The 22,914-nt window shown below is 41.4% G+C and overlaps 1 protein-coding gene across 1 annotated transcript; it reads left to right on the forward strand.

Annotated features, from left to right (window-relative positions):
* The first annotated feature begins 2,105 nt into the window (after positions 1–2,105).
* On the forward strand, positions 2,106–22,084 carry stox1 (storkhead box 1). The gene is made up of 4 exons (XM_053332839.1): positions 2,106–2,436; positions 17,881–18,033; positions 18,166–20,851; positions 21,512–22,084. Exons 1-4 carry the CDS (start codon positions 2,106–2,108, stop codon positions 21,663–21,665), a joined length of 3,324 nt encoding a protein of 1,107 aa, XP_053188814.1. The 3' UTR covers positions 21,666–22,084.
* Positions 22,085–22,914: the final 830 nt, after the last annotated feature.

The raw sequence follows: 22,914 nt of genomic DNA on the forward strand, positions 1-22,914 counted from the left end.
TAACAGAAATACATTTTTAGGTAGTTTTATTAGTTTAAAGGTCACTGTCTGAGAGTATCATAGATTTTGCCTTTTCCTTTTAGTTCTTCATTGAGTGAAATTATACAACAAAATACTTTTTTATGCCTGTATTGTTTCACCAAATGGAAATGTTTTAGATGTACTGAGCATCATTTTACAGACTTACAGACTTACTGACTTTGGTATTTTAAGAAACTTTGGGATCTTGATTGGAGTTTAAATAAAGTTGTGTGGATTTGACTGCACAGTATGAGTTTGTACTGACTTGTGACAGCAGGGTTTAAGAAGTTTGACCACAAGTAAAGAATGGTCTGAACTGGTAAAATTGTTTTCAAATGCTTTTTAAAAAACAAAACAAAAACATAAACCACACACAAACTCTGCAAATCACTTCTTATGAAAAGACTGAAAATCTTTTGGTGCCACACGAAATCTTTGCAAGTCTGTTTCCTTCAGACTTCATTCAACTTAGCTGTGCTTCCCCGGGACAGACTGCACATAATTCACCCTGTGTAGGCTGAGGTGATGTATTCTTTTCATGTACAGGGGAAGCGCAATATCCTGTTCCCGCACAGGCTCTAATACCACACTGAGGCAGACTAGCCCCTGGCCTCTGAGGGGCCTGAGTGCTCCTGAAACTAAAGCCACAGGCTTTCTGAGGCTGAGATATATGAGGTGTCTCTCTGTCCGTGCTTCAGAGTCTGCCTGTTATAGTGTCAGTAAAAGCAGGGCCTAATGGGGTCCCTCTATGGAGAGCTCAGGGGATATGGTTTTCATTTTAGTGGCATTATATTCCCCGTGGCAGCAGCTCACTCACTTTTATTGAACAAGCATTTTCTCTTGTTAAGTAATTGTTGTGAAAAACAATATTTCATGTTATATAAATATGATCCACAGGACATTTTTCTCCTGACTGTTTACCATACAAACTAGTTGGCTCTATGTTAAAAGCTTCATCTGCTGCAGAAACATGTCATGCTAAGACACAAATAAAATGTTCTTATATGAATTTGTGGTAAATCCAACAAAAGCTACTTTCAAGTTTTGTTGGTGGAGTCAACTGGTCTCCTCTAAAAGTGATTTATTTTTTTATCAGGAACTAAAGAATTTTACATGCCCTCCTTGTTGCTGGTCCTAATTTAGACTTCTCCTTAGTTATGAACAATATTTATGCTTGTGTTAAAACTTGCATGATACTTTGCTGGGTCTGTCACAAAATCACTTTTTATTTAAGATGTGACTCAGAGTTTTATGACAAATGACAATCCAAATTACATAGGGACTATATATCAGGTATTAAAACCAAAAATGTATATAAAAAACAGGGCACAAGATTAATACCAGCCAAATGCTGGTAAGATATGCAAAGGGGCTGGTAGATTTGCTTCATTCACTTGCCAAAAAACCAACAGTAATCTAGTTAGTGGCATTAAAAGTTAATTTTGCACCTTGAATAAAAATAATGAATAGAACTAAAAACAAAGAAAAAATGATGTGCTTTCCTTGCATGATGCATAGCGGCCTAATGAGGATATCCATCTTAAGTAGTCCTAGGATGGTATTTCTGAAGTAGGCTACCCTTGAGCAAAACACTGGCTTCCTTCCAGCCCCAGGGATCCAGTTCAGTACCCAGACCCTGAGCTTTGATCTCATTGCAGGGAAGAAAAGCGAGAACGTCCTCCTTGAACCTCAAAAACAATCTGTCATAGTATTGTGGTTTCTCTTTAACGAGTGAAATGAAACAACACCTGTAAGGCGCACACACACACACACACACACACACACACACACCTGTGAACAGTTGGTGGGAGGTCTACCTGTGGGTCCCGGCAGCAGCATCAGGCTGATGAGCCCTCCTCCTCTCTGCTACCGTCACTGGTTTCCCTGGAAGCGGGGAGAGAAACCAGTCGGCCGTCCTCTGAGCCTTTGGTTCAGTCGCTGCAGGACTCAAGCGCTCACTGGAGGAATGCGTGGCAAATCCCGGCGTATACCTGGATTTTCAGAGGGGGAAACCTGCCTTATAACAAGTGCATTATAATTTCTGGCATGATAGCTCTCTTCTGGAGCCGATAAAGGCGTATGAAATGTCTCACCAGCAGCGGGTTGTCCAACTCTCCGCGGCTTCTCTCGCCGTGGTCTTCGGGCCGGACGAGGAGAGTTTGCCTGCCGGCGGAGGGAAGCTCAACGCCAATACTACGACTGGCCAGGAGATTTTTGTGGACTTCAAGGCGCAAAACTCGCGTAGTTTTTGGAATAAAAGACTCGTTAAGGCCATAGCTGAAGTGTACTTTCAGGGATGGATGGAAAATTTTGTGCTTTTCATTCAAGGAAACGCAAACAACCTGGAGGTGTTGAGAGAAGCGTGGATGCGCAGAGCTCTGAGGTCACCAAAAGGATTTATCATTAAAGCTGTCGGTATGTAACCTCAGTCCAAGTCAATGAACTGTCACCTCTGATATCATGAGGAATTTATATGAAGCAGTATTAATGGTGGTAGGCTATGCAATATCAATATGTAGTCCAGAAAGTTACCAGATACCCTAAACAGCATGTAGAAGGCACCAATGTAAGTAAATAAGAATATTGAAGATGGCAGGACCTTAAAACATAACAGTGAAGAGCTACTGCAGTCATTAGAGCATACTGTGTTTGTAGAGACCTGGTAGAGACACTGTAGAGTCACACAACCAACACAACATTTGTTTACCACTTTAGAGGAGGAGTATGTGAAAACCATAAACCTTCAACAACATGGAGCTGACAGGGTTAAACACCACCCTCCTCCTTCTCCTCCTCTGACTTACTATCAGGACTGACTAAAAATTTAACTTACATTTGATGTCAAAAGTCTTTATCCAAAAAAATAATTAACTAACAGTTCACTTCCATGTGTATTGCTAACTCCACCGCAAATTTGGACATTCATTTGTCTATCAAAAAATGGTCAGTCTCAGATTTCGTGGATGTTGCAAAGTGTGGAGGCTTAAAACTTCCTGGCAATGAATGGCATGATGATTTCTCTTTGCATATCTAAAATGCTGTCATACATAATTTTCATTCACTCTCCTTTCAAAAATGGGATAACATTTTGTTGCTGCAGAGTGAATAGCTTCACCAGTTTCAAATCAGTTACAACACCATCTGCTATTTCTCATCACTGTCAAATTCATCTTCAGCTCTCAAGACTCAAAAGATGATATTTTGTTCCTCCTAATATTATCTGCAGAGACTCAGAGGAAAGCATTACTAATCCGCCTCCTTTGTTGTCGACACAGTGTTTCATTTACTTAAGCTTGTTAAAAAACCTCTGTATACCATGTAATTACCTCTAATTGCTCCTCTTCTCTTGCTCTCTATCTCAGATGTGTTTTAAAGCTGTACAGAAACAATAAATGGAAACCTTTTATGCAGCCTCCTATAGCATGATCTCATGGGCTGTAAATGCCTGACAGTACCGGCTGCTTGAGGAAATGACAACCCTGTGTGGCTTTTAGATGTAATAACAGTATTCTGAAGATATAAACCAAACTATTCACATGTTTTTCTTGTTTTATAAGAAAGATTCTAAACTGTAGGTTATAGCAAATATATGCATGAAGTGATTAACTGATTTTAAGTGACAGCCTCAAATCAGTACCTTCTTCTCAAAAAAAACACAATTCAATGACTGCATGAAGCAAGAATGTTAGAGGTATGTTTTTCAAATGTTTGGAAGATAGTTGAGCCGGTCCCTTTTTGGTTGTTGCTTATTGAAACAATGCCCTGGCAACACACATTGTCTCTGAGTTGTCGTTTGGTGCAGCTGCCTCGCCTCTTTTCATAGTCTGTCTTTCCAATAATGTGTCCATCTTTCTCTGGGTGTGATTTTTGCCTGGACGCAGGCCTCGCTGATGTTTACCTGCTGACTTAGTGTCAGTCTGTCAGGTCTGCCAGATTGAGCAGTGCACGGACAAGTAAAGTGAGGAATGCGAAGGGGAGGAAGAGACCACACAGGGGTAGACCCGGGAGGGCGTGGAGTGACGGAGGAGGGGGGAGGTGGAGGCTGACATGTCCTCCCGCTGTGAGACAGTTTCTGGCCTTAAGCTTAAACTCAGCACACAGACAAACACCATATGGGACAAAGGTGATACTGGGTTTAAAACAATGCACAGCTCAGCACATACAGAGACATGTATGAGCTCACAGTCAGATGCGAGGCAAGCGTTGATATGTTTGAGCTTCACACCAGAAACTTGTTGTGTTTTTCCTTTTGTTCCCTCAGCTGGATGTTTGAGCTTTACTGTGCAGAATGATGTATGTGCAGAGTACGACACTAGAAGGCTATGCTTTCACATTTATCTGCTGAAAGTGGAAAGTTTGGCTGTGCTCATCAAAAATAAGAGTTAATGGGGCGAGCCGACTGACATGATTTGTGACATCACAAATAGTTTGGAGGCCAATCCTGGTTCAGTATTCAATTTACACATGTGTGAAAACTTGAAGCCTACAGTGCATAAACACTGAGAATGGATTTTATAGTCAAGTAGATGACATCTTGTGTCTAGCAGGAAAACCTCTGAAATAAATACATATGTCTAGATTTTTGAGTGAGGGAGATTGGGTAAATGCCATTTTGAGGATTTAACATGATAATTTTTCCTTTTTTGTGGGAAAAAACACACCAGACACAAGTTATTATTATTATTATTCAAAGTTGAGTATTTTATCCTAAAACATGTCTTGAGGGGATCTTTAACAAATCCTCTGCCTCACACCACAACAATTTGTATGGAAATCAGCACTGGCAGGTTGGCAGGATAGTTTACTGCCTCCTCACTCAGAGTTGGTCAGCAGTGAATCACTGTGTGACTGGCTGCCGACCACAGCCGTATTTCTGTTACCCAGGATTAATATCCCTCCATTTCATGGCCAGTGAGGGACTGTGGAAGTCAGAGTACGAGATTGATATCATGCATGGACTTAAAGGCCTTGACATTGTCCCGATATAAATATGTCAGCTAGAAACCAGAAATGTTATGAGTTATGGGTTACAGTGAATTTCAAACAGCCCTATTTCCTTCCTCAGGTCAGACCAAGGTTGAGACGTGACTTTTTAAAGGAAAGTTGAGGGGCTAATTGAGGAGCTGTTTGCTAAAACTAACCATGTGTGCTGTAACTTAGGATATTTAACTTACAGCACATCTCCATCGATATCTGGAGAGAGACATCAACAGTAAAATGAAACGTCTGCACAAACAGACGCAAACACTTTGATTTATTGTGCTAATTCCTCATTTGTCCTGTCTGGTGATCAGTGCTAATGTTCTGAGTGAAGACAGATTGTTCTGTGGGCCCATCAGCCACCTCCGGGCCTCTTCTGAGGGGGCATACGCAGAGAGGGAGGTGTGCAGGAGATAAGGAGAAGGGGGAAGGGGGGGTTGATGGAAGAAGGGGATTGCGGTGAGGTTAGGCTGAGGTAAACAGACAGGGTGAGGAGTTAGTATGAACAAGTTTCGTTGTTATCCTAGTGGGAATGGGGCCCAGTGGTACTGGGGTTGACCTCAATGCTTCAACTCGTGGATGTCTACAATTTGTGTTCATTCATCCTCTTTTACTCTGAAATTATCTCTTCATCCTTTATCTCCTTTTCAGCAACCGAATAATGATTAGACTCAGAAGTCGTCATCCTTCTTGTAGAGACTGTTGACGCTGAGTATGTTTACATATACACTGTAACCTGAATACTGTAAATAAGATGAAAGGGTTCATATAATTTACTGTGAGCCTTTTTTCTTCACCAACTTTGAGTTTACATATTGTTTTCATAATTGGAATGTGCTATCCTGCAGGAAATACAAAATATTAAGAGGAAAATGTGAGTAATTTGATAGGGTTCATTGTTTTTGGTTTAAAAATGCACAAAAACTTATATTATCGCCCGCTTTCTGCCACACATGCACAATAAAAAGACCAAAAGTAACTAGGACACAACATCTATGACACATTCATTTAAATTACTCTTCCAGTTGTATTGTTATCAACTGAGTCATACTACTAGATTTACTACTATTACTCACTGAAGAGCCTTAAAGAAATAGTTTGTCATCATGTCAAATACTTTTATTGCAGTTAGACTGAGCACACTTTCATGTCTGTGTTAACTATGGAGACAGAGCTGGGATTAATATCTAGCTTGGTTAAGATTAAATAAATGATATTCAACATGTTAATTAGTTAGATTTAGAGGTAGTGGTGGGGATTTTTTTTGGTGAGAGTCAGGCTAGTCTCCATATGTGATGGATAAACACAGGAGTGGCATCAATCTTGTCTAACTCTGCCAAGTGTATTTCCCAAAATGTTGAACCATATTTCGTTAATCTGTTTTTAACTACATTATTATGCACAGACAGTCTTATTAGCAGTCTTAAAAATACAAAATTCTCTCAGGAGAGCCATTCAGGCTATCCTGTTGAAACCAGAGTCTTCATAATGACTGTTAGCTGCCTCTGCATTATTTAGAGTCACACTATTGTGTCTGTGGCAGGATGAGCATGGATCTACAGGATGAAACATTTATACAGAGTCAGTGAGTGGTGTAATGAGGTGTCCTGTATCCTCCCTACAATCAGCCTCTGCAAACTACTCTCGTCCACTTTGAACATGGACGTGAATGAGTCCTCTGGACAGGGCTCTCGCTTTCGCCATGGAAAGCGGTTTGGACAGTGTAGGACATACTGTAGGGTCTTATTTGTGAAGTACTAGGGACACAGCTTTGCTGCAGCTTTTAAGCCAAGTTTCCTTTTTAAATGGTATGTTTCATTTAACTCACCATACCATAAGGTGGTGAAGCATTCCTGAAATGCTTCATTTACTCTTGAGATCATTTCCTGAGCTCGCCTGCTCATAGAGGCTTGTGTCTGCCCTTTACTTTTCACTTGAAAGTGTTGTGTTTTCACACAAGGGGTGTCTCCTTTCATGAGGGTATTTTGTCAAAGTCTCAAAGCGCTCCACTAATGGTCATAACTCTTCCAGATGTTAGCTTATTAGCCATGACACCCCCTTGCCGGGCCTCGCCAGGTTTAAATGGCCCACCCTGTCCTATCTAAGTAGCATAGGTCAAAGGTTACAACCGTCCTGCTCACAAGCCACCCCGTGGTCAGTTAGCTTCAGATGCCTTTTTAGAAAGCAAACAGAGCACAAAACATCAATACAGTATTCAGGTCTTCTTCACTCACTGGTCAGTTCAGCCCCTGGTGCTGGGTGGTGGTGTGTTAAAGAGCCCTTATAATTCATAATGTATTGTCTGTATTTTATTTCTGGTTAGAAATAGATTGATGAGGGGATACATTCACAGAAGCACATTTGTATGAGATTTGTTTCTCTCTGCTCACTTACAGCTGCTATCTGAGCTGCTCTCAAATAATATTGGTTAAAGATTTCACTCTCCAGCTCCCTTGACGCTTATAGTATGACATTAGGCTGTTGCACAAAATATATGCTGCTGTTATTCAGGCTGAAAATGATGAAGAGTCTGTATTATGACAGCGGTTGATCCAAATCTTGTTCTCCTGAATGTTCTTTCCAAAAACAGAGCTGGAATGTTTTTGATGGTAATCATATACCAAGTCCGCTTGCACCCAGCAGTGTGGAGGTTCCTCTGTCTGACTGTCTGAGCTCAGATTTTCTAGATCAAAGGACCTTTAATTTCATCTATCCTAAATAAACAGTTGACTAGACGTTAATGGAATTGCAACATGAAAAGTTTTGAGTTAATGTGATGGATAGAAAAGCAGCCTGTGAGATTTATGGGCGGCTTTGTTGAGTTTTAAAATTGCATTGTTCATTTAACTTAATTAGGCTCCAAGCATCACTCTTGTTTTCTCTTTCTATGACAATGTTAGGGCCAAGCATGTGTGTCTGCACGTATCTACAGTACAATGTCTTGCTTTCTACTTCCTGCACTTGTAAGAAGTTTATTATGCTGGTCAGATATGAGGAAACCTTGACCTCTATTCTCAGACTTGACCCACCATGTTGCATACACATGTGTTAGAGACTCTGCATGTATGCGTGCATGGCTCTCAGCACATCATTTGTTAGCCACATCCTTTCCCATTGAGCAGGAAGCTCACCCCTGATGCGAATCAGGCATGTCAGCCTCTGTATCGACCCAAATATTGGGCTCACCCGTAGCGGTGGAGTGGAGCGCTGCCAACAATAACAGTTGAGGAGTTTCCACTATATCCCTCAGCTTAGACACCCTGTCAGCGGCCGCTTAGGTTTCCCTCATGGGATTTATTTTCATTCATTCTCCTGTCAGACAAATGGGACAGCACAGGAGTAAGGCTATATTGCATTAAATTTGGTATTAGTATTACGTTTCAGTTTCCTGACAGGATGTTTTGTTGGCTTCATTTAACACTGATAAATGGACTGGTATGCTAACATTGGCTCTGTGATAGCAAAGTGCTGTATTAATGTATTTCAAGAGTGAAAGATACTTTCATGGATCATGGACAGAGCTGTGTGCTGACCAGTGTAGAGCATTAGAGGGGAGTAGATCATATGGCAGACACTGGACGGGAGCTCTCCTCTAAATTCAGGGATAATAAACACAGAAATCTGCAGTATGAGCTGAGTTACACAGGAGGAAATGGGTTTCGTCTGCATCCAATGCATGCTATCACTCATGATTAAGGGGTGTGGATCTGCTGGAAAGCTTGCACATCCTCTTAAGTTGTGTATACTATATATGTTTTGTTGGCAGGATGTCAGTGGGGAAAAGCCACATGGTGATAAGACTGGGGAAACTAGAAGCTCCTGTTTATTTCTGGGCTTAGTGGTTAGTAAGAGATTGAAATGATGAGCATGGGTCACTTTCCTCATTAGTGAAACAGTGAAAATGTGTCATGAAAAAGAAGAACTGTATGTTGTCCAGTTGTTGAAGTTTACACACTATTGTCTAAATTGTGATCAAGAAAGAATGTAAAGTTGAACCTTGTGGAACACCTTTTCCTACACACAACTGAAGATACGTTTTCATACTGGTGTTAACCAACAAGGTATTTGTGAATCAAGTCTCATAGAACCAAAAGAGGGAATCACTGACTACATCAAATGCTAATAAAGCATCAGCAAATAGAGCAGCACAATGTTGTCCTGCACAAACAAGCATCCTTAGCATTGAAATAGTGTGACATGTTACCAGACTGGAATCCAGATTGACTAGAAAGAAACTGGGAATACCTTTTAAAGAAACATCTTGAGATGATTTGGAGATGACCTGATGATTACTGATGGCACATGTATTCCCCTCTTTATGTAATGAGAGAAGATAAGCAGCTTTCCATGCCATTTGGTGCTGGTTTTAAAAAATGATTAACTTTTAAATGATCTACAGATGTTTATCTGTCTATTTAATTCTGGTACTGAAATGTCATTTTGCTTCCTTGTATAATATACCATACAAAATGTCCAAGTTAATGCAGGAGCTATAAATGCATTTATAATTTTGCATTCCTTATTAAGAAAGTGCATTTCCTTGGAAGGTAAGCCAGGGTCAGCTATGTCTCAGGAGCTACAGCAGGAACCCCAAATTGAATGTGAGAGTGAGCACTAGAAACAATATAAAGTGCTATAGTGCTCCTGAAGAGCAGGTTGGCACCATGCATGGCAGCCTCTGCCAATTGGTGTATGAATGGATGAATGTTGGCATGTGTTGTAAAGCTCATTAAGTGGTCGGTAGACTAGAAAAGTGCTGTATAAATGCACTCGGAGGGATCAGCAGAATGTCTGGCTAAGGCACAGACTTTATTTCCTGCCTTTAATAAAACTGATATCTTAGTTTTCTATCTTTTTTATCAGCCACAGTTTAAAAAGTCATCACAAAGGCCAGTTCATTTAAGGTCACTTTTGTCAATGGGACTATTTTTTCTGGTTTAGTTTGTTAATGTGGTACTTTGGGATTGTAAAATTTTGGTGCACTTGGCTTGATTTCAATTCCGTTGTGATTTGTACAATGACAATAAAGCCATTCTATTCCATTCTGTTCTATTATCAACTGTGGTGAATTGACATAGGTACTTAACTTTGTTGTGGCAGTGATAATGAATACATTTAGTCAGAATATCAAGAACACTAAGAACACTTACTGGGGCTAACTGGTCACTACTAAAAGAAATATAAAGCTTTGTGTCCAGATGTTGATTTTAAATAAGTTAATGTGAGGTATTTTGTGTCACAGCTTTCTGGACAGCAACAGAGAAATGGGACTTTGCATGAGTAACCACCTTCTCTCACAATCTTCTCAATTCTATAAAACATCTTGAAAACATCAGGCATTAGGATGGAGTCAAGATGGCGATTGTGACAAAATTGGCATAGGAAGAGACTGAAGACATTGCCATAATTCCAACAGAAAATGTTAAAGACATGCATATGGTTACTAATGAACAAAGGAAAGGTACTGTGGTCTATGTGTAAATGTCTGGGTGATAGGAGACGTCTGGCAGAAACAGCACTGGCAGACTGTGGGGTAATGTTCATTTTCATGATGAGAGCCAGATCCTTTGGGGTGTATCTCATCAAGTCTGAGGAGGGATGACGTATGAGGAGAAATTGATGGGGGAAAAAAGTGTAGGTAAAGTTAAATCCACTCTTCTTACACCACTATATATTGGTACCATATTACACAAAGAACTTTGGGCTGTGCTGTCTTCCTCCACACTGTACAGGTCTTGTGTTGAACACCTGGTAAGGTGTGTTTCCTATTTCTCAAGACCATGATAACATGGTAGTTCAGTACCAGGTCATTTAATTGTTATGGTCTGGACTGGATTGCTATTCAAATAGCTCCTATTGTAAATCAGATGGTAAAAACATTGTTTAATGCTATTACAGCTGCAGGGATTTGAAGCCAAGTCTGCGGTGACCAACTATGTGACTATAGGTGTTTTAGGCTATGAATGTCAGTTTGAGAAGTTTAGTCACTGTCTGCTTATACTTTCTTGCCGTAATACATTAAATGTCAAAGGGTTGGTTTGGCAAAGTGAGTCTCAAGGCTATAACTGGTTTAAAGATACCCACACTACACTTGTGCTGCTGTTTCTTCTTTCTCCTTGGCTTTGTATTGCATGTGGCAGGTCGCTGCCACAGTAAAGGTTTCTATGGTGACGTGAGTCAACACAAAGCCTGCCTGTGTTTCTCCTCATAGCCCAAAGTTTTAGCTCATGAATCGTCTCCAGTCATGGCATTGCAGCGGTTACTGTACATCCAGAATATTTTGGATGTAAATGTTATTAGTACTATCTTTCCCTCTGTTGAATAATGAGTACTATTTACACTTACATGTGACATTCTGGTAAGTTTGCATTTCCACGTTAACCTGCCAACTAACGCATTTTCTCAAACACTGATTACAAAAGGGCACAGTCCAAATTTCTCTCTTTGCCTCCCACTTAAATGCTTCACTTAATATTTAAACGCAAGCCACCAGGCCAGGATAGTAAAGCCGGGTCAGATTAAATATTTATCTAATGTCTTCAAGTTTGGGTAGAAATGCTGGTTTTATTGTTGTGAACCAATCAATAAAGCTGTAAAATGACCAGCAGCTCAGCCTGTCCATTTTATTGCTCACTGATGTGATTTTAAGTGAGGTGGTGGCAGTGATGTTGATAAAATCTTGCCAACTGTAATCAGGTACATCATGTGCATAGGCCAAGTGATTTATACAGTATATTCACAAACCACTATTTATTGCAAATACTTGTTGATGGTTATACAGTTTAACTCCAAGTGCTTTCAGAGTGGAAGGACAGGAAAGGGCAGTGTTGTTAGACTGGGAAAGGTTTGGTTGTTGGGACAGTTGGGCTGTGATTGCTTTCTGAAGGGATCTTTTCACTCAGTTTATTGGGCCATTTAACTGCAACTCCCACATCTGTGTGTTGTGTGGAAGTGAAAGACACAAACTCATAAAAGCTTTTTTAAAAGCATGATGCACACACACACACACACACACACACACACACACACACATACACACACACACACACACAAGAAAGGGAGGGCGGAGTCACAGATGGCTGCTAGTCCAAAAGAAAAAAAGAAGCAAAACAAAGAGAGGTGGTCGTGGGACTGGGAGAGAGTCATGACATGAATAAACACTCACATCTCTTCCCATTACACTAAATCTGATTGTATAAATGTTTGACATTGACTCGCCAGAGACCTAACTCAGATCATTCATGGATAGGCTTCAGATTCATGCAAGTATGTCATTCACAAGGTCTCCATCGTTGGGAGACGAGGAGGGTTTTTTCAGTTGTGGGCTGGCCTCAAGTTCATGTTGAATGTCATGTAGTGTGTCCTTAATGAGGGAGAGAGAAGATTAGCCTGTTTGTGTATTGGAGCCTAAAAGATTAGACGATAGCAGGATGAGATAAGATGGTGTGTGGGTGCGTGTGTGCGTTTGTGTGCGTGCGTGCGTTTGTGTGCGTGTTTGTGTGTGTGTGCGTGCGTGTGTGCGAGTGTGTGTTTGACTGCGAGTGTGTGTTTGACTGCGAGTGTGTGTATCCAGAGAAGCCATAGAATGAGAGATTACGGCAACAGGTCTGATGTTTCAGTGAGATTTATCTGTTAGAGCATAAAGCTGAAAGGTCAAGGCAAAGATTCAGGTGCAAGTTGTGCAACCCTCTTTATTGCTTTGGTTTTTGGTCCCCCATCATAGCCTAAGCATAGTTAATCTCCAATCTGTCCAAATTTGTAGATGGTAGACTGTCTAATGTTAAGGAATGAGCTTCCTTTTCATTTAGATCCCCTCCGTACTTTAGATGAGTCTTGTGGTGGGTGGTTTGTTCAGTCTGGAGCAAAGACATATGATTGACAAATGTTGCCATCCATAGAGCCACAGACATTGAGTGGCTAATAAACATACAGCATTATGACCAACACTTCACCTGAAAGCGCTATGTGGCAAAATTTGAACGAAGCTTCCTGGAATGCAAATAAAAAGTTTTTCTTTGCACGATACAATACTGTTGTTCACATGTTTCCTATTATCAAGTGCTGGTAGTGATTACAGAGCAGAAGCTGTTGTACTCATTAGGGAATGTCAGGTAAAATATTAGAAATGTCAGCTACATAGTTGAAATGTACAATGATGAGCAAGCATGAAGACTTTGTTGTGTACTTGACCGCATGTTTGTGATCAAAATTAAGTTTCACTTCTTATGTCTGGTTGGTTTTGGAAGGTGTGTGTGTTGTAAACAGTTACCAAAGTGAGTCATATTACCACTGATTAAGAGGTCAGACTGCAGAGAAACTTTGCTGGGGTTTGCATTGGTGCACAACTTGAAATATCCCATTATTTGTATCATTTGTATCACCCTCACATTATAGCACTCATTATCAGAGGAATTGTTTTCCTTTTTCTCCATAAAGATAAGTTATAGATAGCACTTTCAGACAAAACATTACTTAGTCTGAAATATTCAGCACTGAAGCTCATGGCAGGTCTACAGCATGTACTATACAGTGTGGTGTGTTGGTATTTTCCTCCAAGAGACTGGAGGTAAGTAATGCAATCACATATGAAATGGGACTCATGCGGCTCTGAGGCCAGTTAACAACACAGCCATGTGAATACATGTGGCATTGATCAGTGTCAGCAGCTCAAAAGATCTCTGTGGGGATAGAGGAGAGAAGGTCTCTGTCAATCATCTCCACAATCTGAGCAGACAGCTTCAGACATTTTTCATTTTTATCCCCCAGCCAGCAGTTTATTTTCACATGGAAAGTTTATGACATGGCTAGAAATGTACATTTTTAGCTCTGTGTGGAGCAGAAAATTGTGCAGTCTGTGTCACTTGATTTTAATGTTCTGGTAATTTGCACTGCTAAGCTCCCAATAAATAATTTTCTTCTATTTTTTGAGGCAACATTTTGATCTGTAAAATCCCCCAATGTTCTGGTGGATACGATTTAAAGTAAGATTTCAGTCTCTTTATATTAAGTTGCAATGCTTTATTTAATCTAAACCAGCATATAAAGCATGCATTGCACCACCAATTCTGGTGTTTTTCATTTGACTCTCCCTGCCCGGTAAACACCCACATCTTTCAAACATCATACCCCCAGTTTTCTGTTGTAAATTTATAGTCCCCAAACACAAGGTCAGATAAGCCTGATGACATCACTATGGTATCATCAGGGTCATATTTTCAGGCTTGACAAACCTAATCCAGAGCTACAGAAGACATTATACGACCATGTCAAACAAACTGACTTTGACATATAAAATTGTTGGACTGCTCCTTTAAGGGGTTATACTGAAAAGTTGCCCCTAACTTTTCTTCAGCACAAGTCTCATCTCCTGTTTGTCTATCTGGCGACTGTTTCCCTACCTCTTCCTTGTGGCACAGGGTTAGGTTGCCATGGCACCAAGGAGGGTATTCATGCTGTGTATGACAATGAGTGTAATGTCGGTGGCCCGGTCTTAGATTACAGGAACACAGAGGTCCGTTCCCCCTGGAGAGAAGACGGTTTCAAGAGTAAACCTCCCTAACTGTCACGCCTGCTAATGTTAGACTCAATAAACACTAATCCTCTGCCAGGCCCATCCCTCTATTCCACCAACATTTTCCTGCCTAGGTTCAGCCACAAATAAACAGCTGTAGGTGTATTTTGGTTTTCTGTCTCATACCTACATTGCCAGTACCATTTTTGTTGTTGTCAGTGCTTCTATTAGACCTGTATTAATGAAATGGTATGTGGAAAACAAACAATTGTATGAAGCTAATTCTGTTTTGAACTCCCATAGAAGTACAAATCAGGTCAGCAGGTGTCTGCCAGGATATCCTGCTTTGAACCAGGATACAGTCAGAGACGGATCCATTAAAACTACCGCTGTGCAAAAATGTTAGGAAGTCCTTGTCAGGGTTTAGTGTTTTTTAGTAAGCGATTAAAATATGAATTATTTGTCTTCCCCTCTTCTGACCCTATCATATTTTCACTGACCTTTCCTCCTCTTTTGTGGTTTTAAGTGGTTGTTATGTGGATGGCCTGCCAGACACATTCCTATAGGAAGTTTCCAACAATGAAAAGCCAAGTCAGTTGCACTAATTCACTGCCCAGGGAGACTGCTATTGAGATATCTGCTCTGAGGTTAAGTCAGATTAACGTCTTCTGTCGGAGCCGGCGGAAGGCAGATGTTATTTTTTACAATCCCTCTGTGTGTCATAGGATCAGTTTTACAAAGAAAGACCCCTGTCTGTGAGCCTTAAGTGAGCTTGGTGAGCTGGAAATTGTTTTTTTAATCACTTTGCCTCAGTTGCTCCTTACTGATGATAAAACTTTTAAAATTAAACTAAAGCAGAGAATGAAAGGCTTATGCGTGTAATACATTACAGCAAGGGAAAAGGCTTCTCTTTTGTGTTAGTATTTATGTTTTGCTGCACCGAAAAAGTGAATTTGACTGATTACACATTTCTTGTCAAACAATGGTTATTAGCAGGCCATCCGTATGTGTGTGGTGCGTGTGTGTTCTGTCATTTGATTAGTTGTTTATTTTCTCTGCCTTGGACATAAGTGGTTCAAGCGTGAGTGTTGTAAATGTTTAGCTTACATCAAGAGTGAGCTTGGCAGTGTTTTTACTGAATGCCCTGGGGTTGATGGGAGAATCATTCACAGTCACACGCCACATGTTGGAGCTTATGTCAGAATTCACGTACACAAATACAAAATACACAAAGTGTTATTGTCAGTATAACTGGAAACTTGAAATCACTTGGGGAAATATTTCTGTCAATAACAAAAAGAAGTTTGAACTTTTTCTGGCTATCTCGTTGAATTTAATTGTGTGTGGTATTTTTACAGATTTCACTCCAGCTTTTACCACTAGTATTGTATACTGTCCCTCAACAATTGTCAGCTGGCTGTAAGTGAACCAAATAAAACTGAATACAGCCGGTAGAGACCAGTTACCACTTTTTTGTGGATCACTATTTTATTGTTTATCCTTTCTTCCACTCATTAATGAGGTGTAGCTGATAAACTAAAACCAATTTTCCAGTCCCGTGGGTTAGGTTAATTTCGTGCCCTTGTGTCTGCCGTTCATATGAAGGGAGTTTGTCTTGATCCAGCCCAGATGTTAATCATTCATCAGCAGTGGGATCTGGTTTGTTTTGCTCACTTCTCGTTAGTAAACATTACTCTTTGTGCTTTCTATGTTTGTGTATTTTTGTGGAGAATTCATCTAAGACACAGATTTTGGTGGGTAACTTTATAAAATAAATAGCTGTTAAATAAAGGCTGCAGGAGCTAAGCAAATATTTTTGTCCTTTTATATTATTGCTCAGGGGTGCATAATGCATTCTTATGGATCCCACAGTAGTTACGCACAGCAAAAATCCCATCCACATTCTTATCCTAACCTTAACTACATCAAAGTTTAGTCTAGCCCCATCGCTACTGCCACCTCTAATCTTAACATAAACATAGCCATTATGAGCTCTACTGTATACCTAAAACAAACCACCTAAAGGCTTACATTTGAAAATAAACATTTCTTATTTGTCTAAATCCATCCTCTTGTTTGACGTGCCAATAACAGCACTCCTTCCCATAATCTTTGTGGGATCCAAAATGTTGCATCTATAATGGCTGGTATTGATTATGGTGCTATTTTTTAGATGTATTGATTGGATACATCCCCTGTGGCACACTGCAAGTCTTGCAGCTGCTTCAGCCCTCTTCAAACATCCATGAATATCGCCTCCACTACTGTAGCAGCTACCGTCCCTCCGCCCACTGTCCCAGACCAGCATTCTGTCTCTGTTTCCATAAGTGAGTGCACAGGCAAGAGCTTAAAGTGGCCTCGAAATGTTGAACTGAGGAAGTTGGTCATTGCTTTGTAGTTGCCTCACCTTGAAGAAAAATATGTGTATGCGTACATGTGCCTTCACAGGCTGGTACTTTCCGTTGGTGCGTGTCTCTGAACAAGATAGTACATTGACCAAATTGGACATTTTTGTTACCTGGTGAGGCAACCATTTGGAACACAACAGTGTCAAAGTCCACATGCAGTTTTGATGTTCTATCCTATTAATGGGGTTTGGAAGGGACTTGGTGGCACTAATATCTATATCCCATCCCACCCTCGTCATTGTAGGCCTCACACTTGAAGCTCACACAAAAAAAGCCTGTTTGCCTAAGTTAATTAGACACAGCATTCAATTATGTCTCTATGTGTGAAACTGTGTTGATCGTCTTTGACACTGACATTAAATGTTTCTAAAATGTCTGGTGTGCATTAAGAAGCAGCTTATTTATGAGTTAAAGGCTCTGTGGTCTCTGTCTAATGGGCTCCCACAATTTGTTTGTATGTTAGAGGAATGCTGTCTGCCCTCATAGTGGTGAGATTTTGATGTGGGGTACACTGTATGGAACAAGTTTCAGACAAAATGTGTCCAGGACTGTCTCTGTCTTTTTTCTTATTCTCTTTCACTTTTGGTAACATGTTTGTCCAAGGGCACCTCCTAGACATGTAAGGCCTTATGATATGGGGGGCAGGATATGTGATCTGCCCAGCAGGCAGACCTGTGGCCATTTATGTGGGAGTAATGGAATTCTGTGGTCTGTCCCAGTACTGATGGAATTTCAAAAGCAGTCAGGCATGTTTCATATAACTCACATAAATAGACCACCTTGGTCACTATTTAGAAGGTGGTTAGGGGTGGAATGTCAACATCAGTACTTTGAGTTGTTTTCACTGGCAGGACAAGTCAGAGAGACCTTTCTAGCCCAGGTGTGTTTGTGTGTACTGCAGTAGGCCCACCTGTTTCACTCAATAATCTGCTGGTATGTGTGTGTATCCATATGTTGCAGGTGACCTGTCCCCGGTGCAGATGTCCCCTGTACCCCAGTCCCAGTTCATTCCCTTGGCTGAGGTGTTGTGCTCAGTTATCTCAGATATGAACTCCTCCCAAATCACAGTCAACCAGGAAGCACTTATCAATTACATGAGCAAAGCACATCCAGGTAATTCAAAAAATATAACCTTTTCTTGCTCGTTACAGAATTCATATTATTATACTTACACTCTTAAACCAGATGCAATTTGTCCTCTTGATTGCCTGTTGTTCTACCACCTATTTTTTCCCTATCTCTCAGGGATAACCATCCCCACTCAGGACATCCTCTACAATGCTCTGGGCAATCTCATCAAGGAGCGAAAAATTTACCACACAGGCGAGGGCTACTTCATCGTCACACCTCAGACCTATTTTATCACCAACAACATTGTCCGAGAGAAGAACTGGTGGACTTCTGGTTCAGCAGATGACCCTCCATCGCCACCTCCCATCACTTACCTATTGAGCAATGATGCCTGTGTTGAGAGCACTCAAACGCCCCCTGTGGCACACTGCAAGTCTTGCAGCTGCTTCAGCCCTCTTCAAACATCCATGAATATCGCCTCCACTACTGTAGCAGCTACCGTCCCTCCGTCCACTGTCCCAGACCAGCATTCTGTCTCTGTTTCCATAAGTGAGTGCACAGGCAAGAGCTTAAAGTGGCCTCGACCATTAGATCACAAGCCTACCGTGCAGCATCAGTCGACCTCCACAGCAGCAGATTGTCAGGCAAGTGAGATTAGCAAAACTACAGCAACTACTAATGCCACTAGCCGTAAAGAAAAAGACACAAAACCAGGGAGGAAGTTTGGTCTCAGTTTGTTCCGAAGGAATGGAGGTAAAAAAGAGAAGCCAAAGAAGGAGTATGCATCATTCTCAGCTCAGTTCCCTCCAGAGGAGTGGCCAGTAAGAGACGAGGACGACTTGAACAACTTACCCCGTGACCTGGAGCATGCCATCATCAAACGCATCAACCCTGAACTGACTGTGGATAATTTGACACGCCACACAGTCTTAATGAAGAAGCTAGAAGAGAGGAGGGACAGGGGGATAGACAGAGTGTTGGACAGGGCTTTAGATAAAGACGATAAAGGAGTAGACAAGGGAATTTCTACTGAGATCCTAACATTCTCAAAACCTAGGCATCACTTCTCCCATAAAGCAGGGGCAGGGAAAAGATCTGGTCAGAAAGCCTCCCGCAGCAAGAGGAGGGCCCACTCCTCCAAAGAGAAGCAGAGGGAAAAGGAGAAGGAGAGGGTTAAGGGTAAAGCTCCCATATGTGCGGATGACTATCCAGAGGGGGAGGATTTGATCCCTACTCGGCTCAGAGTGGAAATCCCTGTCAATGAACCAGATCAAGTGGAAGATGGTGGAGCTGTGGAGGCAAAAGCTCTTTATAAGAAACGCATTGAAAACCCTTTCCAGACTCATTCAAACAAAGACCCAGCTGAAATTATAATTCCTCCCAACGTCAACAGAGAACATCGGAGGCGAGAGGTGAAGGAGGGCAAGGCTTCAGGGTCAGGAAGGAAGGAAGGAACAAGTCACCGTTCCAAGTCGTGGGACCCACATCGAGCCAAAGTGATCGTAGCAGACAGAAACCATACAGGAAAACCCCCTACATCAGAGGACAGATATGACTGTGTCCATGAGAGGGATTTTACTGCTGATCATCTGCTCCAACCAGACATGAAGCTCAACAGAGAGCTGCCACTGGACTACAGCTCAGCGTATCCACAGAGCAGTACGCTACGGATAGACGACAAGGTTCGGCATCAGAGGGAGGTAAACAGCAGGGAGACCTGGGAGAGGGAAGGCAAAAATGGACCATTTAAAGAGGGAGAATATAAGAGTGTACCAGACCACAACCCAGCTATAGATGATGGCTTCTCTAACACCCAACAGTACACCAATACTAATGCCATTCTCCCTACCCATCCCTATGAGTCTGTCATAAACTGCTCATATGATCTAGCTCTGCCCTGGCCCAAACCCTCTTTACAGCGGAGGCACTCCCTCAGACTCAACCCACAGAGGGATGATATGGAGAGGCCTGATGAGCTCACTTCACACCAACCAGCCTGTGAAACCACAGTCACCCAAGGACAGATGGAGCTAAGAACCATCACTATCAGTAATAGAGAGCAAAGGACCATGGGTCAGGGAGTATCAATAGCTGACAGCACTCCCTCAATATCAGACACGGATGCCTTTATAGAGGATGACGAAAGGCTCTATCAGAGACCAGATGAACAGGAGGATGAAGATGCCTGCAGCTCCCTGTGTTTGAATGAGGAAGAGGTTATTGATATGGCAAAGGTTTACCAAACAGATGTTGTGGGCTACCATCAACCCCAGTCAGTTTACCATAACTATGAATCTGACTTGCAGCATCAGCGACCCAACAATCACTATTATAATTCCAACTTTCAACAAGTGCCCTTAATTCAAAATTCAAGGGAAAATGCCTTCAAAGACCTCATCCCTTCAGCTACCCAGAGGGAAGCTTCCCTCAGCCCCAGCAGACCTGGAGAGACTAGCTGGAGACTCCACCAACACCATCAGAATACAAGATCACCAGGAGCCCAAAGTGAACCCAGCCCCAGGCAAGGAATATTGATCCATGAGTCCAACCTTGACGTAGACTGTCCCAAGCCCTCTGAGGTTGCAGATAGCAGCATCTTTGACTACTGCCAGACAAGTGAGATAGAATCAGACACTGAGACAGTTCGTAAGTCTGCTGACGAAGGCGATGGTGAATCTGCTCACTGGGCTGCTGAGGTGGAGGAAGTGCAAGAGGACGATTTTGGTGATAGAGGAACTCCTTTGACCCAAGGAGCTGGTCTGAGTATGCCTACTGGAGCAAGGGGGGCAGAGAATGGGGAAACAGTGGAATTGGGAGAGAACCAGAGCATCACAGGAGACAGTGGCATAGATTCTCCACGGTGAGTGCCTCTCTTGCTTGTTGTGTACATTACCTGTTACTGTAATATTGTTTCCCTATCATAGCACACTTTGAGACCAATGTTTTTTATGAAATAAAACTGTTTTTTTAAGTTTTGCTGAAATAAAAACAAACTCCACAACCAAAAAAGAAATTATTTGAATCCCTTAGTCCAAATGCACTTTCCCTTCACGCCAGTGTTTACAAGTTTTCACACATCAGGCTCATGTCTTGTCTCTCCTGCTGTGAAGCCGACCCAGAATCTACCTCACTACATTCTGGAGGAGCTTTATGCAGGCAAAATAAACACTGTAGTGGGGTGAGTTAACCTCTCGGTTACTCATCAGTGGTTGGCCATACTCCAATTTGTGTTTTTTCCTTTCAAGTAAATTGCAATAAAGCTGAACAAACACCTTTTGACCAATTATAGCTTCCAGTATTTGGACAGAAGGGAGTCATTTTGATAATTAAGTGTAATTGCTGTGCAGCACTTAAATTCTCATGTTAAAATCGGAGAGAAAGAAAAGACTTATTTTCTGACATTGAACTCGCTGTGCACCCCAATATATAGGTGGACTGATGGAATGCAGGAACACGTCACTTTGTTTAAAGGGCATATGTATAAAAGATGTCAACCTCATGCCTACTTTTTCCCCTACAGGACCCGTGTCAGTCTGGCCTCCAGCAACACTGTCATCCTGGAGGGTCTCAAGAGGAGAGGGTTTTTACAAAAAATGGAGAAACTGCATTCGAAGAGCAGTGCCATTCAACCACAGAGCTCACTGCTTCAGCTTACTCCTGTCATGAACGTATAGCAGACCTGAGAACTCTGTGAAGCTTTATGGAGTTGGAGTTGACAGAGCTCTTCACACAACTCAGTGTGAAAAGGCCAAAACCATGAGCTTATATTTTCATTTCTATGCAACTGTTGTTTACTGTTGGAAACATATCCAAAAAGGAGGGTCAGCACATTGTTGTTTACCTCCAGATCTTGACACTTGAAACAACAGCGTTCTATGTACAGATGTACAGAATATATATATTTCTTTTTTGTAAATATTTTTTAAAAGTAATATGCTAAGATTTATCCATTCATGGACTACCATGAATATTTGCAGTTAAATGCATGTGGTGTATTGACAGCATTTTTCTGTGATATAAATGTAGTTTCTTTCTCTACATGCCTCATTGGTTAAAAAGTCCATAATAGCAATAACACGTGTCCTAGCATGTCCTTCTTTTCTTTTCTTGTAGCAATTTACTTCAAATAAAATTGTACATGTCAGCCACAGTGTCTTTCTTGTCATGAGTTAATTTCCTATGAAGGAACGTTTGCCACCAACCTAAGAATGTTCCTACTCTAAGTCATTACTTGTAAATGCTGTTGTATCACTATTGCCCATCAGAAGACAGTATTTTTAAAATTACTTTTGGCCAATTGTTGGCATTTATAATTTTATTTAAGGACACAGCATAATACAACTGTCAACTTCCATTAAAATGTCTTTGAAGCTTAATCCGTTTTATTGATCGCTTGCTTTTTCTGTGGGTGGAAGAACATGTCACTTGAATTAGTTAAAAAAACATGTTTCAGTACCATCCCTAATGTAAATATAAGTGATGTAAACCAGACGTCACCCTGTACCCCAAGGGCTGATAAGCCCTGAGTACTTCTGAAGGTTGCAGTGAGGGTAGATCCCAACCTTGAGTGTCTACCTCAGCAGGCTACTGGAGTCTGATCTCCAACTGTGAAGGAATGTAAACCAGTGTAGTGTAAGAGTGGGAAGGCGGGACGTTTCCTGACATGTTTTCCTTCGCAGTTCTCAGGTCATTCCCAAGAGTTTATGTACTCCCTGATAGATTTCAGTAGACTTTCAGTGTTGGTGAGATCACACTTTAAGAATCAGATGTTGCAGCTGTAGGAAGGATATGGCTCTATAAAAATGTATGTAAAAGACTCTGAAACATCAATACCTGGCCCACATCTGGAATCACCTCAGTAGATTGATGCAACTACATTTTGGCTTCTAAGACTTTGTAAAGAGTGACACCATGTGGATTTTT

The sequence above is a fragment of the Scomber japonicus genome, chromosome 14 (assembly GCF_027409825.1).
Source record: "Scomber japonicus isolate fScoJap1 chromosome 14, fScoJap1.pri, whole genome shotgun sequence".
NCBI classification, from domain to species: domain Eukaryota; kingdom Metazoa; phylum Chordata; class Actinopteri; order Scombriformes; family Scombridae; genus Scomber; species Scomber japonicus.